At 41.1% G+C, this 22,646-nt stretch overlaps 2 protein-coding genes and 1 long non-coding RNA gene across 5 annotated transcripts; 1 reads left to right on the top strand and 2 right to left on the bottom strand.

The window, feature by feature from the left end:
• Positions 1 to 32: 32 nt before the first annotated feature.
• On the bottom strand, positions 33 to 3,561 carry LOC105387894 (ADP-ribosylation factor-like protein 2). Its single transcript, XM_048630429.1, has 4 exons — positions 3,076 to 3,561; positions 2,847 to 3,002; positions 805 to 1,003; positions 33 to 483 (listed from the first exon to the last, which is right to left on the bottom strand). The coding sequence occupies exons 1-4, from the start codon at positions 3,138 to 3,140 to the stop codon at positions 349 to 351; spliced, it is 555 nt and encodes a 184-aa protein (XP_048486386.1). The 5' UTR covers positions 3,141 to 3,561; the 3' UTR covers positions 33 to 348.
• A 45-nt stretch (positions 3,562 to 3,606) lies between these two features.
• LOC105387893 (protein kinase C) lies at positions 3,607 to 21,195 on the top strand. Of its 3 annotated transcripts, none has more exons than XM_048630425.1 (18): positions 3,607 to 3,949; positions 4,122 to 4,254; positions 4,340 to 4,454; positions 5,562 to 5,625; positions 6,106 to 6,289; positions 6,683 to 6,714; positions 6,942 to 7,018; positions 7,483 to 7,633; positions 8,006 to 8,142; positions 8,473 to 8,551; positions 9,029 to 9,147; positions 9,533 to 9,765; positions 10,136 to 10,284; positions 11,366 to 11,418; positions 12,046 to 12,232; positions 13,484 to 13,623; positions 14,459 to 14,554; positions 14,948 to 21,195. In XM_048630425.1, the coding sequence occupies exons 1-18, from the start codon at positions 3,853 to 3,855 to the stop codon at positions 15,023 to 15,025; spliced, it is 2,124 nt and encodes a 707-aa protein (XP_048486382.1). In that variant the 5' UTR covers positions 3,607 to 3,852; the 3' UTR covers positions 15,026 to 21,195. The 3 variants fall into 3 exon arrangements, with proteins under 3 accessions (XP_048486382.1, XP_048486381.1, XP_048486383.1); XM_048630424.1 differs by having other exon boundaries at positions 3,608 to 3,949; positions 14,456 to 14,554; XM_048630426.1 differs by lacking the exons at positions 3,607 to 3,949; positions 4,122 to 4,254; positions 4,340 to 4,454 and adding an exon at positions 4,553 to 4,768 and having other exon boundaries at positions 14,456 to 14,554.
• Positions 4,337 to 5,012, bottom strand: LOC125490614. Its single transcript, XR_007267793.1, has 2 exons — positions 4,926 to 5,012; positions 4,337 to 4,584 (listed from the first exon to the last, which is right to left on the bottom strand). It is a non-coding gene; the product is annotated as an uncharacterized LOC125490614 (long non-coding RNA).
• Positions 21,196 to 22,646: the final 1,451 nt, after the last annotated feature.

Raw genomic sequence — 22,646 nt, 5'->3', positions numbered from 1 at the left:
TTGATTTTATAAGTCCTGAATAAAATACTACGTTTATGAAAATTGTTTAATACGTAACTTAATAATTTAGTTTTTATATTCTATACATAAAATAGAGATCACAGTTCTCATATTATCATGGAATAAGCATAGCTGGTTAAAGGGCTGTTAGCAGTTACAGTGTAACTTTTATACATCAGTGATTATTTCATCAAGCATTTATGTTACGAGAGATACAAAGTTGTAGCAACCCACTGTATTATCTAAATGTAATTCACTGGTTTTATTTTACAACTATAATATTAGCTCTCCCGTTTTCCGCTCATATTAAAAATTGTGCAATTTCCCTTGACATCTGTATTTTAGTCTTCAGTCAAGAGCGAATATCCTTGAGGCGATGTCATCGAGCATCCAGTCCATGCCCTCCAGCAGGTTCTCCCCGGTCACGGCGGAGCAGCGCACCACGCGCCAGTGGTGGCTCTTAATGCTGTCCAGGTCCAGCGCCTGGAATGATAGAATTATGTGTATGTTAGGGGTAAGAACAAGAACTTTAGTGTTTGGGAGAAAGGAATAAAGTTAATATCTAGCATGGGGAGAGTGGAGAGAGGAACCTGGAATGTTATAATATGTGTATGCTAGAGAACAGTGTTTGAGAGAGTGGAATAGTTAATACACCTAAGCTGACATGTAATTCTGGTCATGCACCACAGGGAATAGGCTCTACATATAAAAAGAGCTACCATTCCATGTGTCATGATGAGCCATAAGTTTTCTTAAAGCTAGAGGGCCTTCCTGGCTAAAAATATCTAGACACATTAGGCATACCTCTCTAATCTCCTGCAGAGTAAGCGCTCCCGGCAGATCACTCTTGTTGGCGAACACGAGCAGCGTGGCGGAGGCGAGCCGCTCCTCGCGCAGCAGCGCGTGCAGCTCGTGCGCGCACGCCGCCAGCCGCCGCGCGTCCGCGCTGTCCACCACCCACGCCACGCCGTCCGTGCTCTCGAAGTAGTTCTTCCAGTAGGATCTGGCAAATGTTATGATTGTAAGATTAAGTCATTGTTATGGTTCATCAATGAGTTTAATTGTTAGCAGCTCTGCTTTTATCATTCAAAACCAAATTTAAGTTCATCAAGTAACATGTAAAGTTTTTATCATGAAGTGATGATAGGTACCTACTATTATTCCAAAAACTATAACATTGTTTGTTGCACAGTGGTAGAAGCTCATTTTTAACACTCAGCAGCACTCAGTGGCATATGTGGGGACATCTCACACACGGCCATCTGATCCCAAGCTAGGCAGAACCTGTGTTATGGGTGTTGGACAGCTGATATATCTACACAAAAACATAGATAGATACATACTAAATATAAATATCAACACCCAAGACCCTAATACAAATAGGGAACTATATTTCTTGCCAGCAAAGTTTATTTTTGTCATCAACTTGTATCAGCAAATTAATAGATCAACCGCAACAATATATTTTTGTCCTCAAATAAATAAAAAGTGTCCTCTGGTATGAATCAGCAAATAATATCAATACAAAAATCTAAAATAATAGATGGATTGCCAAAAAATTTGAGTTCATTACATAAATAAAAACTTTGTATGCAGAATATTATTTTTGCTCCTCAAATAATAACTGCGCCCGCAGAATAGTAGATTTGCCAGCAAATATATTGACTCTAGGTCGCATGTTGCGATTTCTTTTTAATTCATATTTTATCAGCATTGCAGTAGTTACATTATGATTGGTCCAGTTATTAAAACATTATAATTCGTTAGCAATTTAATACATGAGTTTACAAATTAGCGGAGACGGTGCTATGGAGAGAGCTATGCTTGGAGTTTCTCTGATGGATCGTATCAGAAATGAGATTATCCGTCAGAGGACCAAGGTTACCGTCATACTTAGCTGTCAAAATATGCAAGCTGAAGAGGCAGTGGGCTGGTCATATCTGCCGAAGAACAGATAACCGTTGGGGTAGACGAGTTCTCGAGTCGAGACCACAAACAGGCAAACGGAGCGTGGGACGCCCTCCTGCCCGCTGGACTGACGATCTTAGGCGGATAGCCGATAGTGGTTGGATGAGGAAGGCAGAGGACCGAATGTTGTGGCACTCCTTGGGAGCGGATCTATCTCCACCAGTGGATGATTATTGGCTGATGATGATGATGATGAAAAGAGGAAGTTTAAGTTTTAATTACAATAAGATTGCTTTTGATTAGAAGAAGATTAAGGTTTAAGTTATAATTAGAAGAAGGTTGTTTATGTTGTTTTTAATTAAGAATATTGATGATTTAAACTTAATTTTTTGTTTCATTTAAATATTAAACATAACATCGAGTTATGTGGACATACCTATTAAAATATATACATAAATGTTAACTTGCCACTTGATCATAAATCCCGGCAATTTTAAGTGATTAATTGTTGAATTGATTTAAAATTGTTTGGGGGCAAAAATTTGCTGGCAAATCTACTATTTTGCCTTCAAACCTATTATTTAGCAAATTCAAAACGGATTTAATTGGCGATCGTTTAAATGACACCCATACAAATATCTTTCTTTAAACAAATATCTGCTCCAGCCGGGAATCTAACCCGGCACCTTCAACATAGCAGTCAGGGTCACTAACCACTACACCATTCAGCCGTCAAAAAATTGAAAACTCATAATTTATTACCTACTTTTGAACAGTAGACCAAATTTTGATGATGATGAATCATCACTATAACCAAGTTGCTTTTTAAACAAAAAACAACATAGAAAACAATGTTCACATCCAGATACCTATTTCATATGGCTCTTTTTCAGTCTGCAGTTAAACTAAACGCTTTATCAATAGTTATAACGGTGTACCGGAGCGACTTTTGTCCGCCGACGTCCCAGATGTTGAGCTTGTAGCCCTTGTGCTCCAGCGTCTTGATGTTGAAGCCGAGCGTCGGCGAGATCGTGTCGATGGGCTCGCCGTTGAAGCGCTTCAGGATCGTCGTCTTGCCCGCGTTATCTAGACCTCTGGAACGCTATGTAGCGGAAATTATGGCTTGAAAGATGAAAGTAAAAGTTGTGAGTAATTTTAAAAGGATACAGCATGAGAATTCGCATTTCTTTCTCCTTCTGGCGAAGTTTTTTCAGCATAGTTAGGAATCCCATTTTGTTGGAGTTTGTAGTTCACTTTGAAATAGGTAAAATATAGAGCGAAAATCGAAATGTTTACAAATAAATTAAACGAATTTACACCGATCGGCCACCATTCAAATAACAATGGCAATGTCATGCAGAATCATGTAATCTTGACAGTCACTGAAATGTCAATCAAAGTAAAATGTAGTCTGTGTTTGTGGCCCTAATCCTAATACTTCAGAATGATAACGACCTCACAACACGATAGGTATCCAAATGATTGGAGGATTTTTCACTGTTTGCTCCAGAGCCTATTGACCCTACCACTACTCAATCATACTCAATCACTGTGTGCTCTTCTACTCTAATAGCAAGCAGTTGCTGCTACGTAGCAGGTCCTTTGAAAATGTAGCCATTCAATTTTTGTTGTTTGTGTACGATTCGCATTACTACCTTACGAAGGATTTTTGTATGTCCCTTTTGTGAATTTTGTGGAAGCTGGAAATGGAACATTGTATTTATGTTGCGGCTAGCCTTATACAGAAAGTAGGCTAAAGTGTTTTTTTAATCCAAATTCCAAATCCATAGACAACAATCCATCCATGGCCGATCTCGTCGCTGTCAAGTCTTTTTAATTTCTATTTCAATTATGAAGCTCCTTCAATGATTTTAAGTGGGTTTATCGTGTGGAAGTGATCGTGAGGCGGCGCGGTCTCGGTGATAGGGCTCGTTGGTCGCCACCATGTTCAGCGGGACTGTGCGGGTCAAGGTGTGCGAGGCGACGGGCCTTAGGCCGACTGACTTCCAGAAAAGGCATAACATGACCTTCGGGAAACCAGGTACGTCCCGGAGCTTCGTCTAAACACAATCTCGAGATCCTTGCGCCACTGGCAATATAAAGATTTAGTGAAATTTTCGTTGGTTGCACAAAAAAATGGGCGCGTAAACTAGGCGTAGCATGTTTACCAAAATGGGTGTTGGTAATATATGTAAATACTGGTTGTGTTGCAGACGACCAGCCGATAGACCCGTACGTCTCCATCGACGCCGACGAGCACCACCTGGACCGCTCCACCACCAAGCCCAAGACCTTCGACCCCGTGTGGAACGAGACCTTCATACACGAAGTGCATAATGTCACCAGGTTGCTGTCACTTACATACTTTCTTATTGGAATCTATTTCTCTGTTCACAATTCACATTGTTGTTAAAACTTGTTTTTTTTCCAGCTTGGGCATCACAGTGTTCCATGATGCTGCCATTCCGCCTGATGATTTTGTTGCAAACTGTACTATTCCTTTTGAAGACTTGATACACAGAGATAAAGATGCTTCAGACTTTTGGGTGAGTGTTGTTGTGTTGTTGATGCCGCCTATCAGCTGACTGTGGGAACTAGCGGCCGACTGGGGTTTTACTCACATCTTATCTTAATACCATGTAATCTCTTGATAGTAGTGATAGAAGTGAATGCTATCTGAAACATAAATAGATGTTTGTTTAGAAGATAAGTGGTGTGCATCAGTGTCTAATAGTGTCTCGCAGCAGCAAGTGGGTCACAAGTCAATGTGAGTGGTGCCAATATGAAGTGCTGGAAATCTGGCCGACTGTATTTTGAGGAAATAAATGAAGGTTATGAATCATTATGTGAGGAAGATGAGGTACCTACATACATTTGTTAAACAAACAAAGCAAAAATAACAAACTCACTAATTCTATGTTTTAAGTGTCTTTGTTTTTGAAATTATACTATAAAATCTATAAAACTGAAATTGATATGCAATCAAATTAATTATAAGATATTATTATTGACATTACTTTATATTTGATGCTGTGTGCAATGTTTGTTATTTCAAACTTTGATATTGAACAATTCATTCTACTCACTACAATCACCACACATTACTGTGATGAATCAGGGGCTTCCTACTGAAAGTTTATTTTGGGTGCACAACACATTTTCCTCAAAGGGATCCATTTGTGTGATGTATGTCTTGATGATGAGATTTATGACTCATACTGGTAGTGACACACTGTAAAAGTACACTTTCAAATTAAAGTATTAATCACAGGTATACATTCATGATGTCTGTGAAATACCACATAAGATTGCAAGTCACCTCAGAATATGCTTGCAACCTGTGTGCTAACAAGCCACTATTATTTGCAGATTAAATGTAAATGTTTATTTATTTTTACACTTATTACACAAAACAATTTTCACATACTTACATGGGTACTTATTTGCATATTAGTATAATTGAAAAGTATACCAATTTCATACACAAATCCAATAATGGCTTGTAAACTAAAGTGCATGCCACAGGTTGGGCCTAATTGGGGAAACATTGCAGTGACCCACATACTCGGCCGCTGGAAGTGGGTCGCCCAACATCCACTGTCCCTAATGTACTTAGCAATATTTCAGAAAACTAATAATGTGATGTTCTTCAGGTGGACCTGGAGCCGCAGGGCAAGCTGCACCTCCGCATAGATCTGAAATGGAGCGCCACACAAGGTACTTAATAAAATTAAATAAATTACATCATTTTCACAAATTTGATTATTAAATTTGTAGCCATCTGTAATTTTATTTTAACTTTATTTTTATTTATGTTTTTTTAATTCATATTTGAAATCTACATAATAGTTTAGTGTAGTTGTAGGAACTTTATTATTAACAATTTGTCATTAAGTTATTAGGCTGGATTTACTGTGCAAATATTTTCTAGCTTGTACAATAAAATCCCAGACTAATAATTAGAATAAAATCAGAGACACAAAAGGCGGGGACAGTAAAGTAGGAGTAAAGTAGTTTCACATTCCTTAGTCATGGTCATGACCAGCAGTGGACGAGTATTGACTGATGATGATGTTAAAAGTCCCCCTTTTGCTTTTATACTAGCAATTTTGCTGGAAACACAACAAAAATAGATTATATACAGTCCTGTTACATAGGTAAAATAAATAATCACAATTCACCTCCCCTCCCCCTTAGCGGCGGCCGAGCCCCGGTCCACGGCGGGCGCGGCGGCGCGCGGGCGCGAGTTCAAGGAGGGCGCGGGCTTCGCGCGGCGCCGCGGGGCCATGCGCCGCCGCGTGCACCAGGTCAACGGACACAAGTTCATGGCCACCTTCCTGCGCCAGCCCACCTTCTGCTCGCACTGCCGCGAGTTCATATGGTGAGTGTAGAGCCTCCTCTAGATATGACGTGCCTTGTTTCACATAAGAAGTCCCCCAGTAACAAAAAAATACTATTATACATAGATTGTCATTTATGATGGGTCTTCATAAATGTACTGCTCTGGAGTATCCGAAGTAATCAATCTGAGCCAAGTCAAGCCTTGTTGGGTCAAACCACCATTGAAGAAAAATTAAGTCATCAAAATTGCTCCATGATTACGCTGCAGCTGACGCAAAAGTCCACTGAAATTAAATAAAAATCGTAGCTAAGTGATACTACATAGCATATCATTATGTCTCTATTTGCCACGAATTTAGTAGGTTTCGAGTGGAGTACTCATCATATAAGATTATATGTGCTCTCATTACTAACGAACTTGTATTTGTTTCAGGGGTCTCGGCAAGCAGGGCTACCAATGCCAAGGTGAGTTGTCATCATTCATTTACGCTTCTCCTTCTTATAAAGAAGCGTTAGAACCATGCTCCATTATAACATTGATGGTAGAAGCAATGCCGCTATGAACAAGACATGAAAGAACAATGTTTTGTTGCTACTACTTCTAATAAAGAAGCCATGCTGCATTATAAGGTTGATGGTAGAAGCGACGCTTCTATGAACAAGACATGAATAACACAAATTTTTGTTTGCAGTGTGCACGTGCGTGGTGCACAAGCGCTGCCACTCGTCCGTCGTCACCAAGTGTCCCGGCATGAAAGAGGAAGTACGGGTGAGTCAACAATGGATCTATTATTTACTCTTATATGGGGTGAACAAAAGGAACGTCCCCGTGTGACATATCAACTGTATTTTATAGTCCAGCGCACCCCTGGCGATCAGCGATTGAGGGTGCTCAGGCTGGCTAATCCATTCATCACGCTGACAAACCTTATCTTCTCAGACCCATGAAGGGATGAAATGACATTTTTTTTCTTGCTGAATATTATTAGCAACAACAGTAATGAGGGTTTTGCCTAGTAGGGGGACTGAAATTCGCCATTATTAAATATACCTGCCAAAAATATACCTGCCATCGAACACCATCCTAAATTTAACAACCAGATATTCTTCAACAGCTATGACTATCTGTCAAACCTGGCATAGGTACATTTCACAAGGCCTCACCTGCCCGTGTAAAGCGCGGGGCCGTGATTACTCCTCCACACACTCATCCCCTCCCCCCTCCCCCCGCAGCAACAAAGCGGCGTGGGCGTGTCGGGCGGGCAGCGCTTCAACGTGAACGTGCCGCACCGCTTCGTGGTGCACTCCTACAAGCGGTTCACCTTCTGCGACCACTGCGGCTCGCTGCTCTACGGACTCATCAAGCAGGGCCTGCAGTGCGAAGGTATGACTTGTGCTGTATAATATACTGGGTGTTCAGTATGCACATGGACCAACAATTTTTTTTGGAGGTAGGTCAGGTATGCGTTTTAATTTCTGGTTTAAGTATAACGTGTCTGTGTGTATCTGTCATGGGAAATGTTAACCTGAGTGTTCTTAGCCATATTTATCAAAATCGGCTTAGCCTTCAAAACAAACCGTCGGGTGTTTTTAACAGGTTAGGTTATTAAAACCTACCTCCTATTACCTCGAATCTATAAGTGAATTTCATTTCCGCCAGAAACTCATTATTGCGTTTGTAAAATTTACTTCTACAAAATTTCAACACTGCAATGGTTGCTAGAAGAGTACTTACTAGCTTGTGTGTTCCCCGCAGTGTGTTCGATGAACGTGCACAAGCGCTGCCAGAAGAACGTGGCCAACAACTGCGGCATCAACACCAAGATGATGGCCGAGATCCTCAGCGAGATGGGCATCTCGCCCGACAAGAACCCAAGGCCCCGGCCCAGCAAGGTACCCTACAACTATATATTTATTTTTGTACATTATGTAGTTTTAAATTTGAATTTTGTGGGTCATATAGCCTTGCCAAAGTGAGACTGGATGGCACAATAAAAAAAATGAAGGTTAAAAAATAGGACTAAATCGTAGATGATGCTCATAGTATAAGCGTAGGAGTGTGCAGTGTGTGCACTTGGCATAACCGGGAAAGTTTTATTCATCGTATAAATATATATTTTTTGATGATCTGTCTGTGACTCTCTGCATTTCATGGATATTACGTTTTCTTATAACCCTCCTGTTTTAAATTATGTGGCTAACATGACTTTGTGTGTGTTGTAGTACTTGAACACGGCGCTGGAGGGCGCGGGCGACGCGGCCGCCGGCGACAAGGAGGGGCCGGACCAGCAGCAGGACAAAGGTCAGTACTCAGCATCAGCACCTACATGTGTAGCTATCATTCGTCATGTGTGAATCTGGATTCTTTGTTCTGATATTTCACAAGTTTATTTGCATCGAATTTTGTTGGACCGACCGACCAATCTAATGTAGAAAATCCAAAATAAGACAAAGTACCTAATTGAAGTACTTACCACGCATCGCTTGCTAGTGTAATAATTTATGATTATTATTAGATTATTGTGTCTGTGACTACGCTAAAATTCCCTGAATCTATCGTCCACCTCTCCATGTTACAGAAGGGCTAGTACGGGGCGCATTTAAGACGTGACAAGAGTTTTGCATCGCGCTCACTCACATTGCGCAGCCTCAAGAGCGAGCGCGACGAAGAACTTTTGTCACGTCTTAATGGCGTGCCGTGCTACAGGGCCAGGCCTTCGGAGTCTGGTTTATTTATTTATGTGTATTATTTATTAACGTATATGTACTAATCCGACAGAGAGCGGTGGCGGCAGCGGCGCGGCGGCGGTGTCGCTGGACGACTTCCACTTCATCAAGGTGCTGGGCAAGGGCAGCTTCGGCAAGGTCATGCTGGCGGAGAAGAAGGGCACGGATGAGGTGAGGGGATCATCTAGTGGGGAATAGTGTGGGTATTTCTCCGCTGAAGAACAAAGGGGAGAGGGTAAATAAAATTAAGCGTAGCCACTTTCTGTGACTTTGGCTCAACTCAAAGACATAAATATTTGTCGATTACCTTCTCGTCTGATGCATTTCCTATCAGAGAAGACTTGACTTTCCATACGATAGCATAAAAAACCATCAGAGCATGTTGCATTTACCAATAGATGAAAAGATAGGAGGAGCACGTAGACTATAAGGCCGCGGCTTACCGTGCATCAATGGCATTGTGCAGTTTCGACACTATCAAACCCACGCTCAACTCTTAACTCTGGGTTTTAATATTGAAGTCTTCTTCAGATGCTATATATCAATTTCCCTACAGGTGTACGCAGTAAAAGTCCTCAAGAAGGACGCGATAATCCAGGACGACGACGTGGAATGCACACTGACCGAGCGGCGGGTACTAGCCCTCGCCGCCCGGCACCCCTTCCTGACCGCCTTGCACAGCGCCTTCCAGACCCGGGAGCGGCTGTTCTTTGTCATGGAGTACGTGGACGGAGGAGACCTCATGTTCCAGATACAGCGGGCCAGGAAGTTCGACGAGCCGAGAGCCAGGTGAGTGTGGGAGGAGTGACGGCAGAACAGTTAATGTAGAACTCTTACGGAGAACAGAGCAGCGGTTATTACATAATATTCTACATGTGTATCCAGTGTGCATTTTCTTAATTTAAAATTTCAAACCTAGCGCTATATTAGCGTGCTACCTATATCTTGAGTACAAAAATGTTGCTTTTGCTAATAGTACGTGTGGCTATAGGGGGACATTCGGACCAAAGTGACGACTGACATTACCATTTATTTGTTGTGATTATTCGCATTAAAAAGGTTTCTTCGTTATGTCATAAATCTAGCCTTTCCGTTCATTTTACTAATGTGGCGGTCAGTAACACCCACACATCTGTCTAACCAGCACCTACCCCCGCAGATTCTACTCAGCGGAAGTGACCCTCGCGCTGCAGTTCCTGCACTCGCACGGCGTGATCTACCGCGACCTGAAGCTGGACAACATTCTGCTGGACAGCGAGGGCCACTGCAAGCTGGCCGACTTCGGCATGTGCAAGGAGGGCATCATCGGTGAGTCCTAGGAGGCTTAGGAGTGAAGATATTACCTATCGACCTAAAAAAATAAAATGAAAATCGGTTCAGCCGTTTGGGAGCTACGCTACCATAGACATCACACACAGATACACACACTTTTAACTTATAAAACCTGTCTTTTTACGTCCAGGGTTTTTTTTTTTTTTTTTTTTAAGAAATTGTTATCACTCCACAGACTTTATGTCCGTGCCTTTTGAAGAGTGGTAATTTTTATGAGATAGTTTTTAATTCTTTTATCTACTTTCTACTCGATAAGGAAGTTTCATTTATATATAGGTATATATATTCTATCTTTTATATATATATTGTTCTTTTTTTTTTTCTTTTTCTCTTTTCCCTTTTTTTTTCCACTGCTGGGGGAAAATCCACATGGACACCTGGGAAGAGGACCCAGGTAGTGTCGGGCGTTAACCGACTAAAAACCCCCAGCCGTGTATCTCATTATACAAGAATATTTTTTTTTTTTTTTCTTTTTTTTTTCCTTTTTTTTTTAAATTAATGGTTTTCAGAGTCACACTTACATTAGTAATGGCAACAAACTTAACAAGGACAGGGCCAATGCCAGCTGTCTTCGGAGAACTTAGTACACACCTGGCAATGGCTCGGCCCCTCAGTCGTTATAGGTCATGTTACGTCCAGGGTTAAAGAATGTCGGCTTGCTTCGTAAAGCATTCGGTACCTGCCAGGGAATTTGAAATGCCAAGTACCAAGTTTTGTAACTTTAACTTTGTCAGAGGAAACATTTGCCATAGTATGACAACATTGACAACCGCACTCAAACTGGTTTTCGATGGATTGAAAATATTTAATGGCTCTCCTTGGGGAGGCCCTTGTCCAAGTGTAGCAAGGTCGTAGGCTAGTGATGATGATGTCCAATGACGAGAAAAGCGCTCTAGAGGAAGCTGTATGACAACGCGTTGTGATCCGTTGTGCAACAGAGTGGCCTGTGACAGCCAAGATTATGAGATCTGAGGACATATTAAATGTTATTGTGTACTTTAAAATATTGTTATGTATAGTATTTTGCCATAAATATGTACTTGCTTTATGTTCCAAGATGGCGCCACGACCACTACGTTCTGTGGAACTCCGGATTATATCGCGCCTGAGGTGAGTTTTAAAGTTGCTTTAGTCGGGATAGCAATAGTTTAAATAACCATAATAATATACAGGGTTCGCACATGGATTTACAAAACGAAAGGTTACCATTGCCGTCTTATCGCTTTTTATATTTTTTTATTCGACGTGGAATTCTACGCTTTTTAACTCGGAGACCGTCGCACGAAACAGCGCGTCAGTTGGGTTGTTAATCATCATTGCAATTCTTACAACCAGTCAATGATGTTGATTCTGAAGGCAGAAATTCTAATTTTAACGCTGTCAAACTAAAAAAATTGCTAGTCAAAAATGACATTTACGGAAACAATCATAGAGTCGAATTTTAAACAAAGAAATTAAGGTTTTGACGTCTCTAAATTTAAAATTTCCGCCTTCAGAATCGATATCAATAACTAAACTCCCTTCCCCCAATCTATCATAATAATTATATTACAAACAAGTGATTACTGAAGTAATTACTGTAAACAATACTTGTAACCTGAACATCCTATAGGACCTAGTTCAGGTGGATTAAAAAAAATCCTAACATATTCCTATCCATCATTCCATATACTTTGCTCAACTTCAATTTGAAATACTGCCGTATAATCTAATTAATCACCTATCTATCATCCCCAGATCCTGCAAGAGCTGGAATACGGTCCCTCAGTGGACTGGTGGGCTCTAGGCGTCCTTCTGTACGAGATGCTGGCGGGGCAGCCGCCCTTCGAGGCCGACAACGAGGACGAGCTGTTCGAGTCCATCCTGCACGACGATGTGTTGTACCCCGTGTGGCTCAGCAACCACGCCGTCAACATACTCAAGGGTAAGGAGAGTGGTCCGGCTCGAAGGACCAAATGTGCAACGTACAAAAACTCGTAAAAAAAAGCTATATCAAACTAATCTATCACGCTGTTAACATACTCAAGGGTAAGGAGAGTGGTCCGGCTCGAAGGACCAAATGTGCAACGTACAAAAACTCGTAAAAAAAAAGCTATATCAAACTAATCTATCACGCTGTTAACATACTCAACGGTAAGGAGAGTGGTCCGGCTCGAAGGACCAAATGTGCAACGTACAAAAACTCGTAAAAAAAAGCAATATATATAAGCTAAGCAAAATATATAATATATCAAACTAATCTATCACGCTGTTAACATACTCAAGGGTGAGTGTTGAGTGTGCTATAGATCCGGCTCGAAGGAGCAAATATTCGCAGAAACAAAATTCTGTGGTTAAATAGCTGTATCAAACTACTTTATCACGTCGTCAACATACTCAAGGGTGAGTGTTGAGTGTGCTTTAGATCCGGCTCGAAGGACTAAATATGCAACGTACCAAAACCCGTAAAAAATAGCTATATCAAAGTAATCTATCACGCCGTCAACATACTCAAGGGTGAGTGTTGAGTGTGCTATAGATCCGGCTCGAAGGACCAAATGTTCGCCGGAACAAAAACCCATGACTAGATAGCTGTATCAAACTAGTCTTTACCGATTTACAGTTCGATAAGGGTAACATACTCAAGGGTAGGGAACAAAGATCCGGCTCGAAGGACCACCTGTTCGCCGAAACAAAAGTCTTGACTAAATAGCTGTATCAAACTAATCTATCACGCCCCGTCAACATACTCAAGGGTGAGTTTTGAGTTTTATAGTAGCTAAGTCCGCTCATAGATGGCGTAGTAGGGTGGTCGTGTAGATCGCGGTATGGTTTGGTTCAGCTGATGAAGCTGGATGCTTATTGAAGAAGGGTCCTTGATAACAACCAAATAAACTACTATGTTAAGTACATTACATTAGAAAATAACAGTGAGCAACACAGGGATCATCTGCTATAGATCCGGCTCGCAGGACCAAATATTCACTGAAACAAGAACCCGTGACTCCGTGAGTAAATAGCTATATCAAAGTCATCTATACCAATTTACAGTAAAATAACAAAGTGTATACTTATGAATGTAATAAATACTCTGGAGAAAAGTGGGTGGATGCATCTCTGCCTACCCCGCAAGGGAGTAAATTAGTACAAGGCGTGACGTGAGTGTGTGTGTAATAAACATTATTTTTTTCTCCAGGCTTCATGACGAAGAACCCGGCGCGGCGTCTGGGCGTGCTCGGCGGCGGCGGCTCCATCCGGCAGCACCCCTTCTTCCGCGACATGGACTGGGACGCCCTGCACGAGCGCCGCCTGCGCCCGCCCTTCCGCCCCCGCTCAGTGAGTCCTAGTGTATACTGGTCCCTATAGTGCTTCCGCCCCCGCTCAGTGAGTCCTAGTGTATACTAGTCCCTATAGTGCTTCCGCCCCCGCTCAGTGAGTCCTAGTGTATACTAGTCCCTATAGTGCTTCCGCCCCCGCTCAGTGAGTCCTAGTGTATACTAGTCCCTATAGTGCTTCCGCCCCCGCTCAGTGAGTCCTAGTGTATACTGGTCCCTATAGTGCTTCTTCCGCCCCCGCTCAGTGAGTCCTAGTGTATACTAGTCCCTATAGTGCTTCCGCCCCCGCTCAGTGAGTCCTAGTGTATACTGGTCCCTATAGTGCTTCTTCCGCCCCCGCTCAGTGAGTCCTAGTGTATACTAGTCCCTATAGTGCTTCCGCCCCCGCTCAGTGAGTCCTAGTGTATACTAGTCCCTATAGTGCTTCCGCCCCCGCTCAGTGAGTCCTAGTGTATACTGGTCCCTATAGTGCTTCTTCCGCCCCCGCTCAGTGAGTCATACGGGACATCTCATACACGGCCATCAGGCCCAAAACTAGGCAGAGTCTGTCATACGGGTCTCGCACTATGTTTGGCCGGAATACGAAACAGCGAACTGAGCTACAGGGTCGTTAAATATAGTGGACTGAATGGGAGGGTGCAATGTGGCCTGTAGCATTCATTCACTTTGGTAGTGTGTGATAGTAGGTGTCATACTAACACACACTACCAACTAAATAGATGACTTTCATATCTAACATTATTTTTGCAGTCAGCCACTTTGGTTTCTGGCCTTTTGCATCAAGTTTACAATAGTACCTAATACAAGTCTAATAATGACATTGTATGTTTCAGAAGAGCAAGAAGGAGGCGGTGAACTTCGACGCGGAGTTCACGAAGGAGGAGCCCGTGCTGACCCCCCTGCCGGCCGACGTGGTGCGCGCCATCAACCAGGTCCGTGCTAGACCACTTTCATTCACTTATTCATTCTGTAGCTCACTCTGTGAAGCAATGGTTCAATCCTTACCGATAGGTACACTTGGAACAATAGCCACTAACAATTTTATACATACAACAACTTATGGACTTTCCTAACTCCTAAGGATCACAAAACTGATATCAGCTCCTAGTTTGTCATCCAGCCACTCTTGGCTGCCTGTTCACCAGTGGGCCGAACCACACCACACGTTTGCCGTCAAATCACGTATGGTATGGAAAACGGCAGCCATCTGCGCAAATCTATTGACATAAAATCATTAAATTCTTCATTTATAAAGGCTACTGCGCATTGTTCAAGATACGTAAATTGCTTCGTTCACTGAATAACTGTTCATTATCTATTTGCAGGAGGAATTCCGCGGCTTCTCGTTCGTCAACAAGGACTTCAACCCCGTGGCCTCATTCGACAAGACGCCGGTCGCCTGAGACCTTATCACCAACGCATAAGGTCTACATTGCCGCGCGTCGCCCTCCAAACGTAGGCTTGTTCAGTGCCATGTCGTTCTTTATTTCGCTACGAGTGGTGCGCCATCCGCAATGTACTTGGCCAAATATATTGCAAGATGACGTCAATATCAACGGCAGTAAGGAAAATATCGGCTGTATTTGATCAAACATTGGTCATAACATATTGGACGAATGGTGTACCACTTCTGATAGCCTGTAAGTGCAATGCCAACACTTGTCTAGTCAACACGAAGTTAAAGTGTGCGGTCGGGCCGCACTGTTCTAGATCTTGAGCAGTTAAGTATTAATGTTGATCAAAGTATTATTTTTTATCATGTTTTGTTTCATACGTGTTTGCGTCTAGTGGCGACCTCTAGCGCGAGCGGAGCGACAATCTCCCGTTTAGTCATTTCGCTTTTTTATTTTATATTTTCTTATTTTTTTTTTATTGATCTGAAAGGTGTTTGACGGCGCATAGACGTTTTAGTTATAGAAGCATTCACTCGTCCGGTGAAAGTAATGTCGGATGCAAGTTGCGAGGTCTACTGTGAGTTTATTATATCGTAGCGGTTTTAGCTAATGTAAGGAATACCTCAACACACCCATAGGTTCTCATAGATGAAGCATGTTGCCAAATATTAGATTTGAGGGTTAATTTCCACGAAAAAAACGTATGAATTGTTAATTTCTTATGAGATTCTGTCCATGATTTTTATCACAAGCCAGATGTATTTTATCGAGCACTGATTGTTTGAGTCGACGGGCGGCCCGTGTGAGCCCAGCTTTAGCGTCTCATGCGACTTCAAGGCTCTAGGGTATTTAAATCTATTGGTCGCTTGCTTTGACAGTATAGTGGCAGAGCAAGACAGCAATAGATTTAAAAACGTTTAAATGTTTGATGAAAATCACTCTAGTGGGCTTGCACGCGGCCGCCGGTGTCGAAACATACGAGCAACGTATGTCGTCGCGAGAATTAGTGTATTTTCCACTAAAAAACAAATTTATTAAACTATAAAAAAAGAGTTTATAGCAGTTAACGATTGTTGTAAATATTGAAGAAAAAATATTGAAAGAGAGTACCTTTAGTGAATGTTGATCGGTGATTGGGCGAGGCGCCGGCAGCGGGCGCCCGCCGCAAGTAAACCCCAGACGCCAGCCATGGCGCAGTCGCGATAGTGGTACGAGCAAATTTATTATAATAATGTCGCTGAGAGTGTGTTTGTGTGTGTGTGTGTGAGTGATTTGTGCGCGTCGGGGCAAAGCAATCAATCAATTTGAATTTATATTGTCTTTACATTTGAAAGTTGTTTTTTGAACGTTATATTTGAATTTTTGAACACGGTTCTTCCAAGTTTTAAGTTTGTAAGAGTATGTTTTTTCTATTTGGAATAATTTAATTATTTGGAATGTAATAATAATTAATCCCGCTTCTAGTCCCTCGTTGTGTAATACTTTTGTAAAGCATTTTCCTGCAATACTCATAATATTATTATTTACGAATCGATTTATCGAGGGTTTCGCCGCGTTTTGTTCTCCTGTACTGAGAGTACGGACGTATTGAGATTATGTTGATCTGCGCACGCTGCATCCTGTGATGGAGCACAGTATTTGTTTATTTAGTATTATTAAACTTATTTTTAGATGTACATTCGTAAAACGTACCAAAGGTGTCTGTTAACATATTTTAAATTAAATATATTTAGTTAATTTTAGCAAACGTAGTGTAAAATGTATTGTTTCAATTGCGTTGAACATACCTGGCGCGGCCATCATTGCACAAATGTAATGCTTTACTTATGTAGATGTTAGTGTAAAATAATATATATTTATATATAACATTATATACAAACAATATTTTACGTGTTCCGACTATTAATATTATACTGTTACGTTCTGACACCATTTATATATTTTGTATTGAAGTTGTTTACCTAACAAATCCGTATATGAAGTATTAAGTTTTTCGTCGTTTTTCCAGTTGTTTTTTGGAAATAGTTGGGTGCGTGTACATATTGCTGAGTCGTTGGCACTTCGTCTCTGTGTTCTATGTTAACTCGTGGTAGACATAGCTTGGTGGTTCGTCCGGTGCTTGGCTTCAACCGCAGGAGTCACCACGTGATGACATTCACTGAATGAACGCGGCATCTGTCGTTCAATGTGACATCTGCGCTTGAACTCAAACACAATACTATAAGTATATAAAAAAATATGAAAAAAGCAGAACCATTTTAACTCTGAACCGATTTTATTTAACGTCAGAGTTAAAACGGCTTCTAAATAAAGAATAGTTACTTATATATATAATAAATATACATATATGTCTTTAAACGTCTCCTTGTTATGTACTAATAGATTGTAAGTTAAATGTATGTGCAAATTTATTTTTGATGTGGATCATACTAAACAAGTATAGTGAGTAGTGGACGGGACACTGGGCCTCGGGGATCTACCTACATACGTAGCATTTGTATGAGGAGACGTGTACAAACTATTTACTAAGAAACAAATCAATATCTGTACAATCGCGACGTTTCTTTCTATCCTATCTTAGGTCCCTATTTCTGCAGGCTTCAACTGTGCGCCATGCCGCCACTAGAAGTATGTCTGTCTCTCATACACTCTTGCAAAGGCTCTGGGGGTCACTCTCTAAACAGACAGAACCGCGCGAACGAGACTTGCCGATTGCCAGACAATTCTCGATCGTTCGTCGATTTATTTAAGAGTGACCCCGGGGATGTTGAGACGGCGTGGCGGATGGCACATCAAGTCTCGGGCCAGTAATATTATTTATTGACATTCTAGTAATAGTTAGTGTGTGTCGTGTGGCGTGACTTACCGTATATATGCGTGTGTGCGTTTTGTTTCAATAGCGACGTTCCCGGACTAGGCTGTTCTAAATGGACGATTCGCATTTTGACGTAAACCCTTTTTTATCCCAAATTGGCCTACTTCACTGATATCACTTAATTTCTTCTCGTGAACTATATAGAAAAATATATATTGTATTCTGTACTAATGCAGTCGGTTGGAATGGTCTAGTCTGCTTCAGATGAACGTGACTAACCAAAGACGTAGGCGTTATAGTAGATGTTCAGTAACTCCACTCCGTACTTAATTAAGTTAGTTTGTGTTATTCGTAGACGCACGGCTGTTCCTTCTCTACACAATTTGTAAAAACAACATTTCTTATGCTTAGGTAATAAGGTTGGATGTTGAACGGTACAGTACATACGTCTACGAGTAGCGGTTTCGTTGTTAGCTGTGATTTGATCCTGTTGAATGTGAGATGTAAATGTATACTTTACCACAGTTGTATTTGCAAATTGAATTTATATTAATTTCTATTATGAATTTTTGGAAAATGTTTTTATTTTCTCGTTTTTTCGATGATTTTACATTATGTAGGTACGAGGACTTTTTATTGTTAATAGATAATAAATAAATTGAAGAGTAGTACAATTTTGATCGTAGCATTGCTGTACAAACCGAGCACAACATATATAGAGCTATTGAAATATTATATATGGAGATATATATAGAGAAATTAAGCGCACGCTAAATAAAATAGATTACCTATATGAGAATGTTATTTCTACTTGAAGATTATAATGAAATATGACGGTAACCAGACCATAGCCTCTGTGATTCATTATTATATATTTAATTGTTGTTCCTGTTCCCCAGTTTCTGATTGGCAGACGAGAACAAGTATAGTATAAGCTGGTGCTTGTTGAAATATGTGTAAGTTAAATGCCGTTTCAGAAACTGGGGAACGGTTGAATGGAGACTTTGACTCTATCAGATGAAATTGGATTTGTAAGAAACTCTGCCTTCAATTCTATTGCACTTAATTCTACTGGGCTTATTTATAATACGGTTTTACGGTAATTAAATGTATACCCGGTACATTGAATTGCCTTCGAATTAGATACAGCATGCGGAGTTCGAGTTTTATGCAGTGAAAAGTAAACGTGAATTTCTATGCGCACGGCTGACGCGCGATTATCGTTTACTTTACACTGCTTGGACGGTGTACAATCACTCACACCGCATGCCGTGTCATTGGAAGGCAGGTGAGTGTACCGGGTATCAATCAGATATCAGTCGATGGTCACTGACCCATTTGATCCATGTCAAATGTATAACTGACCTTAACCATCGCCGTGCGATGCAAATGCAATCCAAATGGCTCTTTTTATTTCATATGCATTCACGGTGACAGACCCTAGTCCAGCTCTAGTGTTTGTCACAGACACGCTAAGAACAACACGGGGTCTAAAGTCTCCATTTTACATTTGTACTCTTTCATGTTATTAGTATCACCCAGGCAGAGTAATGATTGTCCCAATAGGTTTTGTTTTAAGGATTAATTATACGCTTGTAGTTGAATGTAATTCTGTCACCGATTGTGCCAAATATACTGAAATAGAACGGACGAGGAGCGGCCTCACTGCCAGGTTTACGGCATTATTTATATAAAAATGTATATAATTAATTACATTGGAGGTCTATGGAGATTTAATGAGGGCTCGAACTTGACTAAAGTTTATTTCCCACCGGAGATGAGCAGGGTTGCGCAGTGAAGGACGTTTGATATCGGCTGAGGGCGCTTGTTAACGGTCAAGGATTTATAAAGACGGGCAACGTGACGGCCTATACGTAGTGTTGAATAGTTTCTGTAGGTGGATGTTAACGTGATGGAGTTTTGTCGCACGGGCACACCGGCGCAGGCCCGTCGCATTAACCAACACCGTACACACCTATTGAACACTGCGTCTCGGCCCGTCAGCCGTTGTGTGAATCCGGCCGTCATCGAGGCCTCACAGTGACATTTTTGAGGATCCAAAATTCTCATTGGTGGATGTGAAACTCCCGCTGCCCCGCACCCCGCGCCTTCCCCGCTGTGATCAGAACATAGTCAAGTTTATTTAATCTTTATAAACATCCAACATCATTTATTTAATCAATCCGTGAGGCCGACAGTGACGCCGCTACGTTTTATATTTTTATCAAAGCTTCCGCACGCGTTTAAAAGTTTGATACATCATCACATTTTTATCACACAAATGGCTAACGATATTCAGTCCGAAACGATGTAAAATATTTTATTCCTTGACCATGTTAATTTTGATGATGCGAATGGGAAAAATCAATGTCTTTGGCATTAAGTTAAAAATAAACTAGCATGAAAAGTGCTTTCTATAGTACCAACATGCTAGCGGCACTGTGTTCGTCGACAAAACCTAGATAAAGTTAAGAATTTTTGTCAAAATACGATTGCTGGCAATCGCTACAATGCTGTCCAAAACATAACGAAATGTAAACTTGACGCCATTTTAAATTAAACTAACAATCACGCTACCAGTAACGGAACATATCACGCTATATTCTGTATTCTGTTGGATTATTGAATATTTTATAATAAAATTTAAAGATAACATTTACCCCAGTGAATGTCATATAAAAATGTCCTGTGTAAAACATAGCACATACTTACATGTTATGTTTAGTTTTTAGATAAGTACTACATATATTTTTAATGCTTTTGAAGTATACTTTTACGCTTCCGATACATCGTTTAAGCCAAAGAAAGGATTATTTAACACTAGAAATATGCAATGTACAAATGGCTATAAGCCCCCCTATGAGTTTAGTTTTATATCATCTTGCCAATTGTTAGCTGACAGAACACACAATGTACTTACAATGTCTACAGAAACTGAGTGTTGTACGTGGGATCATGATGTGGCTATCAACTTTTAATTTATATAAATGCTTTAAAATGGTTACCGATACAGAGCCAGTGCCTCGCAGTCGGAGCATGATCGTCCCACGTCGGCGACCCGTGTTTTGTATTTAGTGATTTAACAGTTGAGTAAATGAGATATATATGTGGAGTGAGAGGCGCGGCGGGGTCTGTGCGCCGGATTCAATGAGACCAGACCATTGGATTACTGTTCGGCGTGCAGAGAGTGTCGCCGCCGCCGCCGCCGCCGCGCCCCTGCACTCGGTTATTTGTTGTTTGTTCACCAATCACAATTAGACACACTTAGCTGAGTAAATTAACGCATTATAATATAGTTTTATGGTGGAATAAAATATGTATATGTAATCCTACATGTCTATTAAATCGATGAAAATAGAGTATACCTTTAGCGTTTCATTTTAAGCGCGAAAAAAGTAGGTTCACGGATGTTAACCTTATGTCGTGAAAGTGTATAAGCTACACTATGTCGGTGGCCAGTAACGATCTTGTCGCTATAAAACGTACGATATGAATAACATAAACGAGGTCCGTAACGACTAACAATCAAGCATTACACATTCATAAAGCTATCCTCACTTTGAGTAATAAAACAACCTCTAAACATCGTAGTCGCGATGTAACTCGGGATGTACAGGCGTAACGGTGCAATAACAGCGTGAAAGTCTATAAAACTACCATAAACCAATAGAAAACCCGTAAAACTCAAGCGTTTTATGATTTTTGATATCGACATAATAACTTTGTACTTATGTATAGTAAAACCACGTATAACGACTTATATCCTACCTCCTATCGACTGCGCCATTACAGATAACACGAGCAGTTACCTGCACTGCCTCCATTTTTGTTCACACAGCGACAGATTCCGGACTAATGAAGCTATCTAACAATGCGGGGTCGCAGGTCGCCGTGTATTACTATTCAACACAAAGCCTGCCCATACCGCGCCCGATATGGCTCCCAGATACATTACACTAAGTTGAGATTCCGTTTTTGGCGCGAACTAATTCAGAATGCAATTTGTTTTCGCGCGGCTGCGGCTGCGGCGCTGATTGTCTATTGTTTTTAGTTTGTTTTATTATTTGTGGCCATGGGAATTAGATTGTAAAGTTGGTGCAAAGGAAGATTAGTTATTTAAATTACGAAGGATTTTATTGCATCTAGGTTAAAACATTATGCCTGAGACTAGGCCTTAGTAGGTAGTACCTACGTAAGGCCTAGGTGCCGATTCCCGATTGGTATTTGGAAGCGGATATTTTATACCTACCTCTATTATATATGCCTACCGTCTTAGAGGAAATATAAGCACCAACTTTACTTACGCAGGGATGGTTTTGTGCGATGTTCCTCTATAGGAAATGAAATATGGTGAGTACAATTTACTTCCTTTCATTTCTATTGCCCATTGACATCATCATCAGCCCGTAATCCTCCACTGCTTTATACATATACCTTTATTACCTTAATACTTTTAACTTTATTTACTCGGCAGGTACCTACGCTAAGTCCGAAACGGCGATACAGCTCGCCACTTCTACTTCCATGCTCGCCACTTATCACGAGTGTTTCGCTTGCGAGTAGTGTTGCCACGAATAGTGAATTGGCCGAATACCGAATACCGAATATTCGGCGACGCTGCCGGCCGAAGCGCCGAACATTCGGCCGCCGAATATTCGGCGCTACAACCTGTTTTTTTTTGTTCTTGGAACTGCTTTGAAGAAGTCGCTACAGATTATATATGAGAAATGCTAATTATTAGGAGGCAGATGCTGTGGCAAACGAGTTGAATTTTTATTTGATAATAGTTCGCCTAGATCGGATGGCCGATCCTTA

The sequence above is a fragment of the Plutella xylostella genome, chromosome 25 (assembly GCF_932276165.1).
Source record: "Plutella xylostella chromosome 25, ilPluXylo3.1, whole genome shotgun sequence".
Taxonomy (NCBI): domain Eukaryota; kingdom Metazoa; phylum Arthropoda; class Insecta; order Lepidoptera; family Plutellidae; genus Plutella; species Plutella xylostella.
The sequence above is the reverse complement of the archived record's forward strand: the minus strand, read 5'-3'. Positions and strand labels throughout refer to the sequence as shown.

Excerpts from the sequence above, each read along its gene's own strand:
- LOC105387894 (XM_048630429.1), bottom strand. The coding sequence starts at position 3,140 with ATGGGATTCCTAACTATGCTGAAAAAACTTCGCCAGAAGGAGAAAGAA. Across the intron at positions 3,003-3,075 it reads GAAATGCGAATTCTCATGCT|AGGTCTAGATAACGCGGGCA; the intron begins GTATCCTTTTAA and ends ATAGCGTTCCAG. Across the intron at positions 484-804 it reads CTCTGCAGGAGATTAGAGAG|GCGCTGGACCTGGACAGCAT; the intron begins GTATGCCTAATG and ends CTATCATTCCAG.
- LOC105387893 (XM_048630424.1), top strand. The coding sequence starts at position 3,853 with ATGTTCAGCGGGACTGTGCGGGTCAAGGTGTGCGAGGCGACGGGCCTT. Across the intron at positions 9,766-10,135 it reads TTCGACGAGCCGAGAGCCAG|ATTCTACTCAGCGGAAGTGA; the intron begins GTGAGTGTGGGA and ends CTACCCCCGCAG. Across the intron at positions 10,285-11,365 it reads GTGCAAGGAGGGCATCATCG|ATGGCGCCACGACCACTACG; the intron begins GTGAGTCCTAGG and ends TTATGTTCCAAG.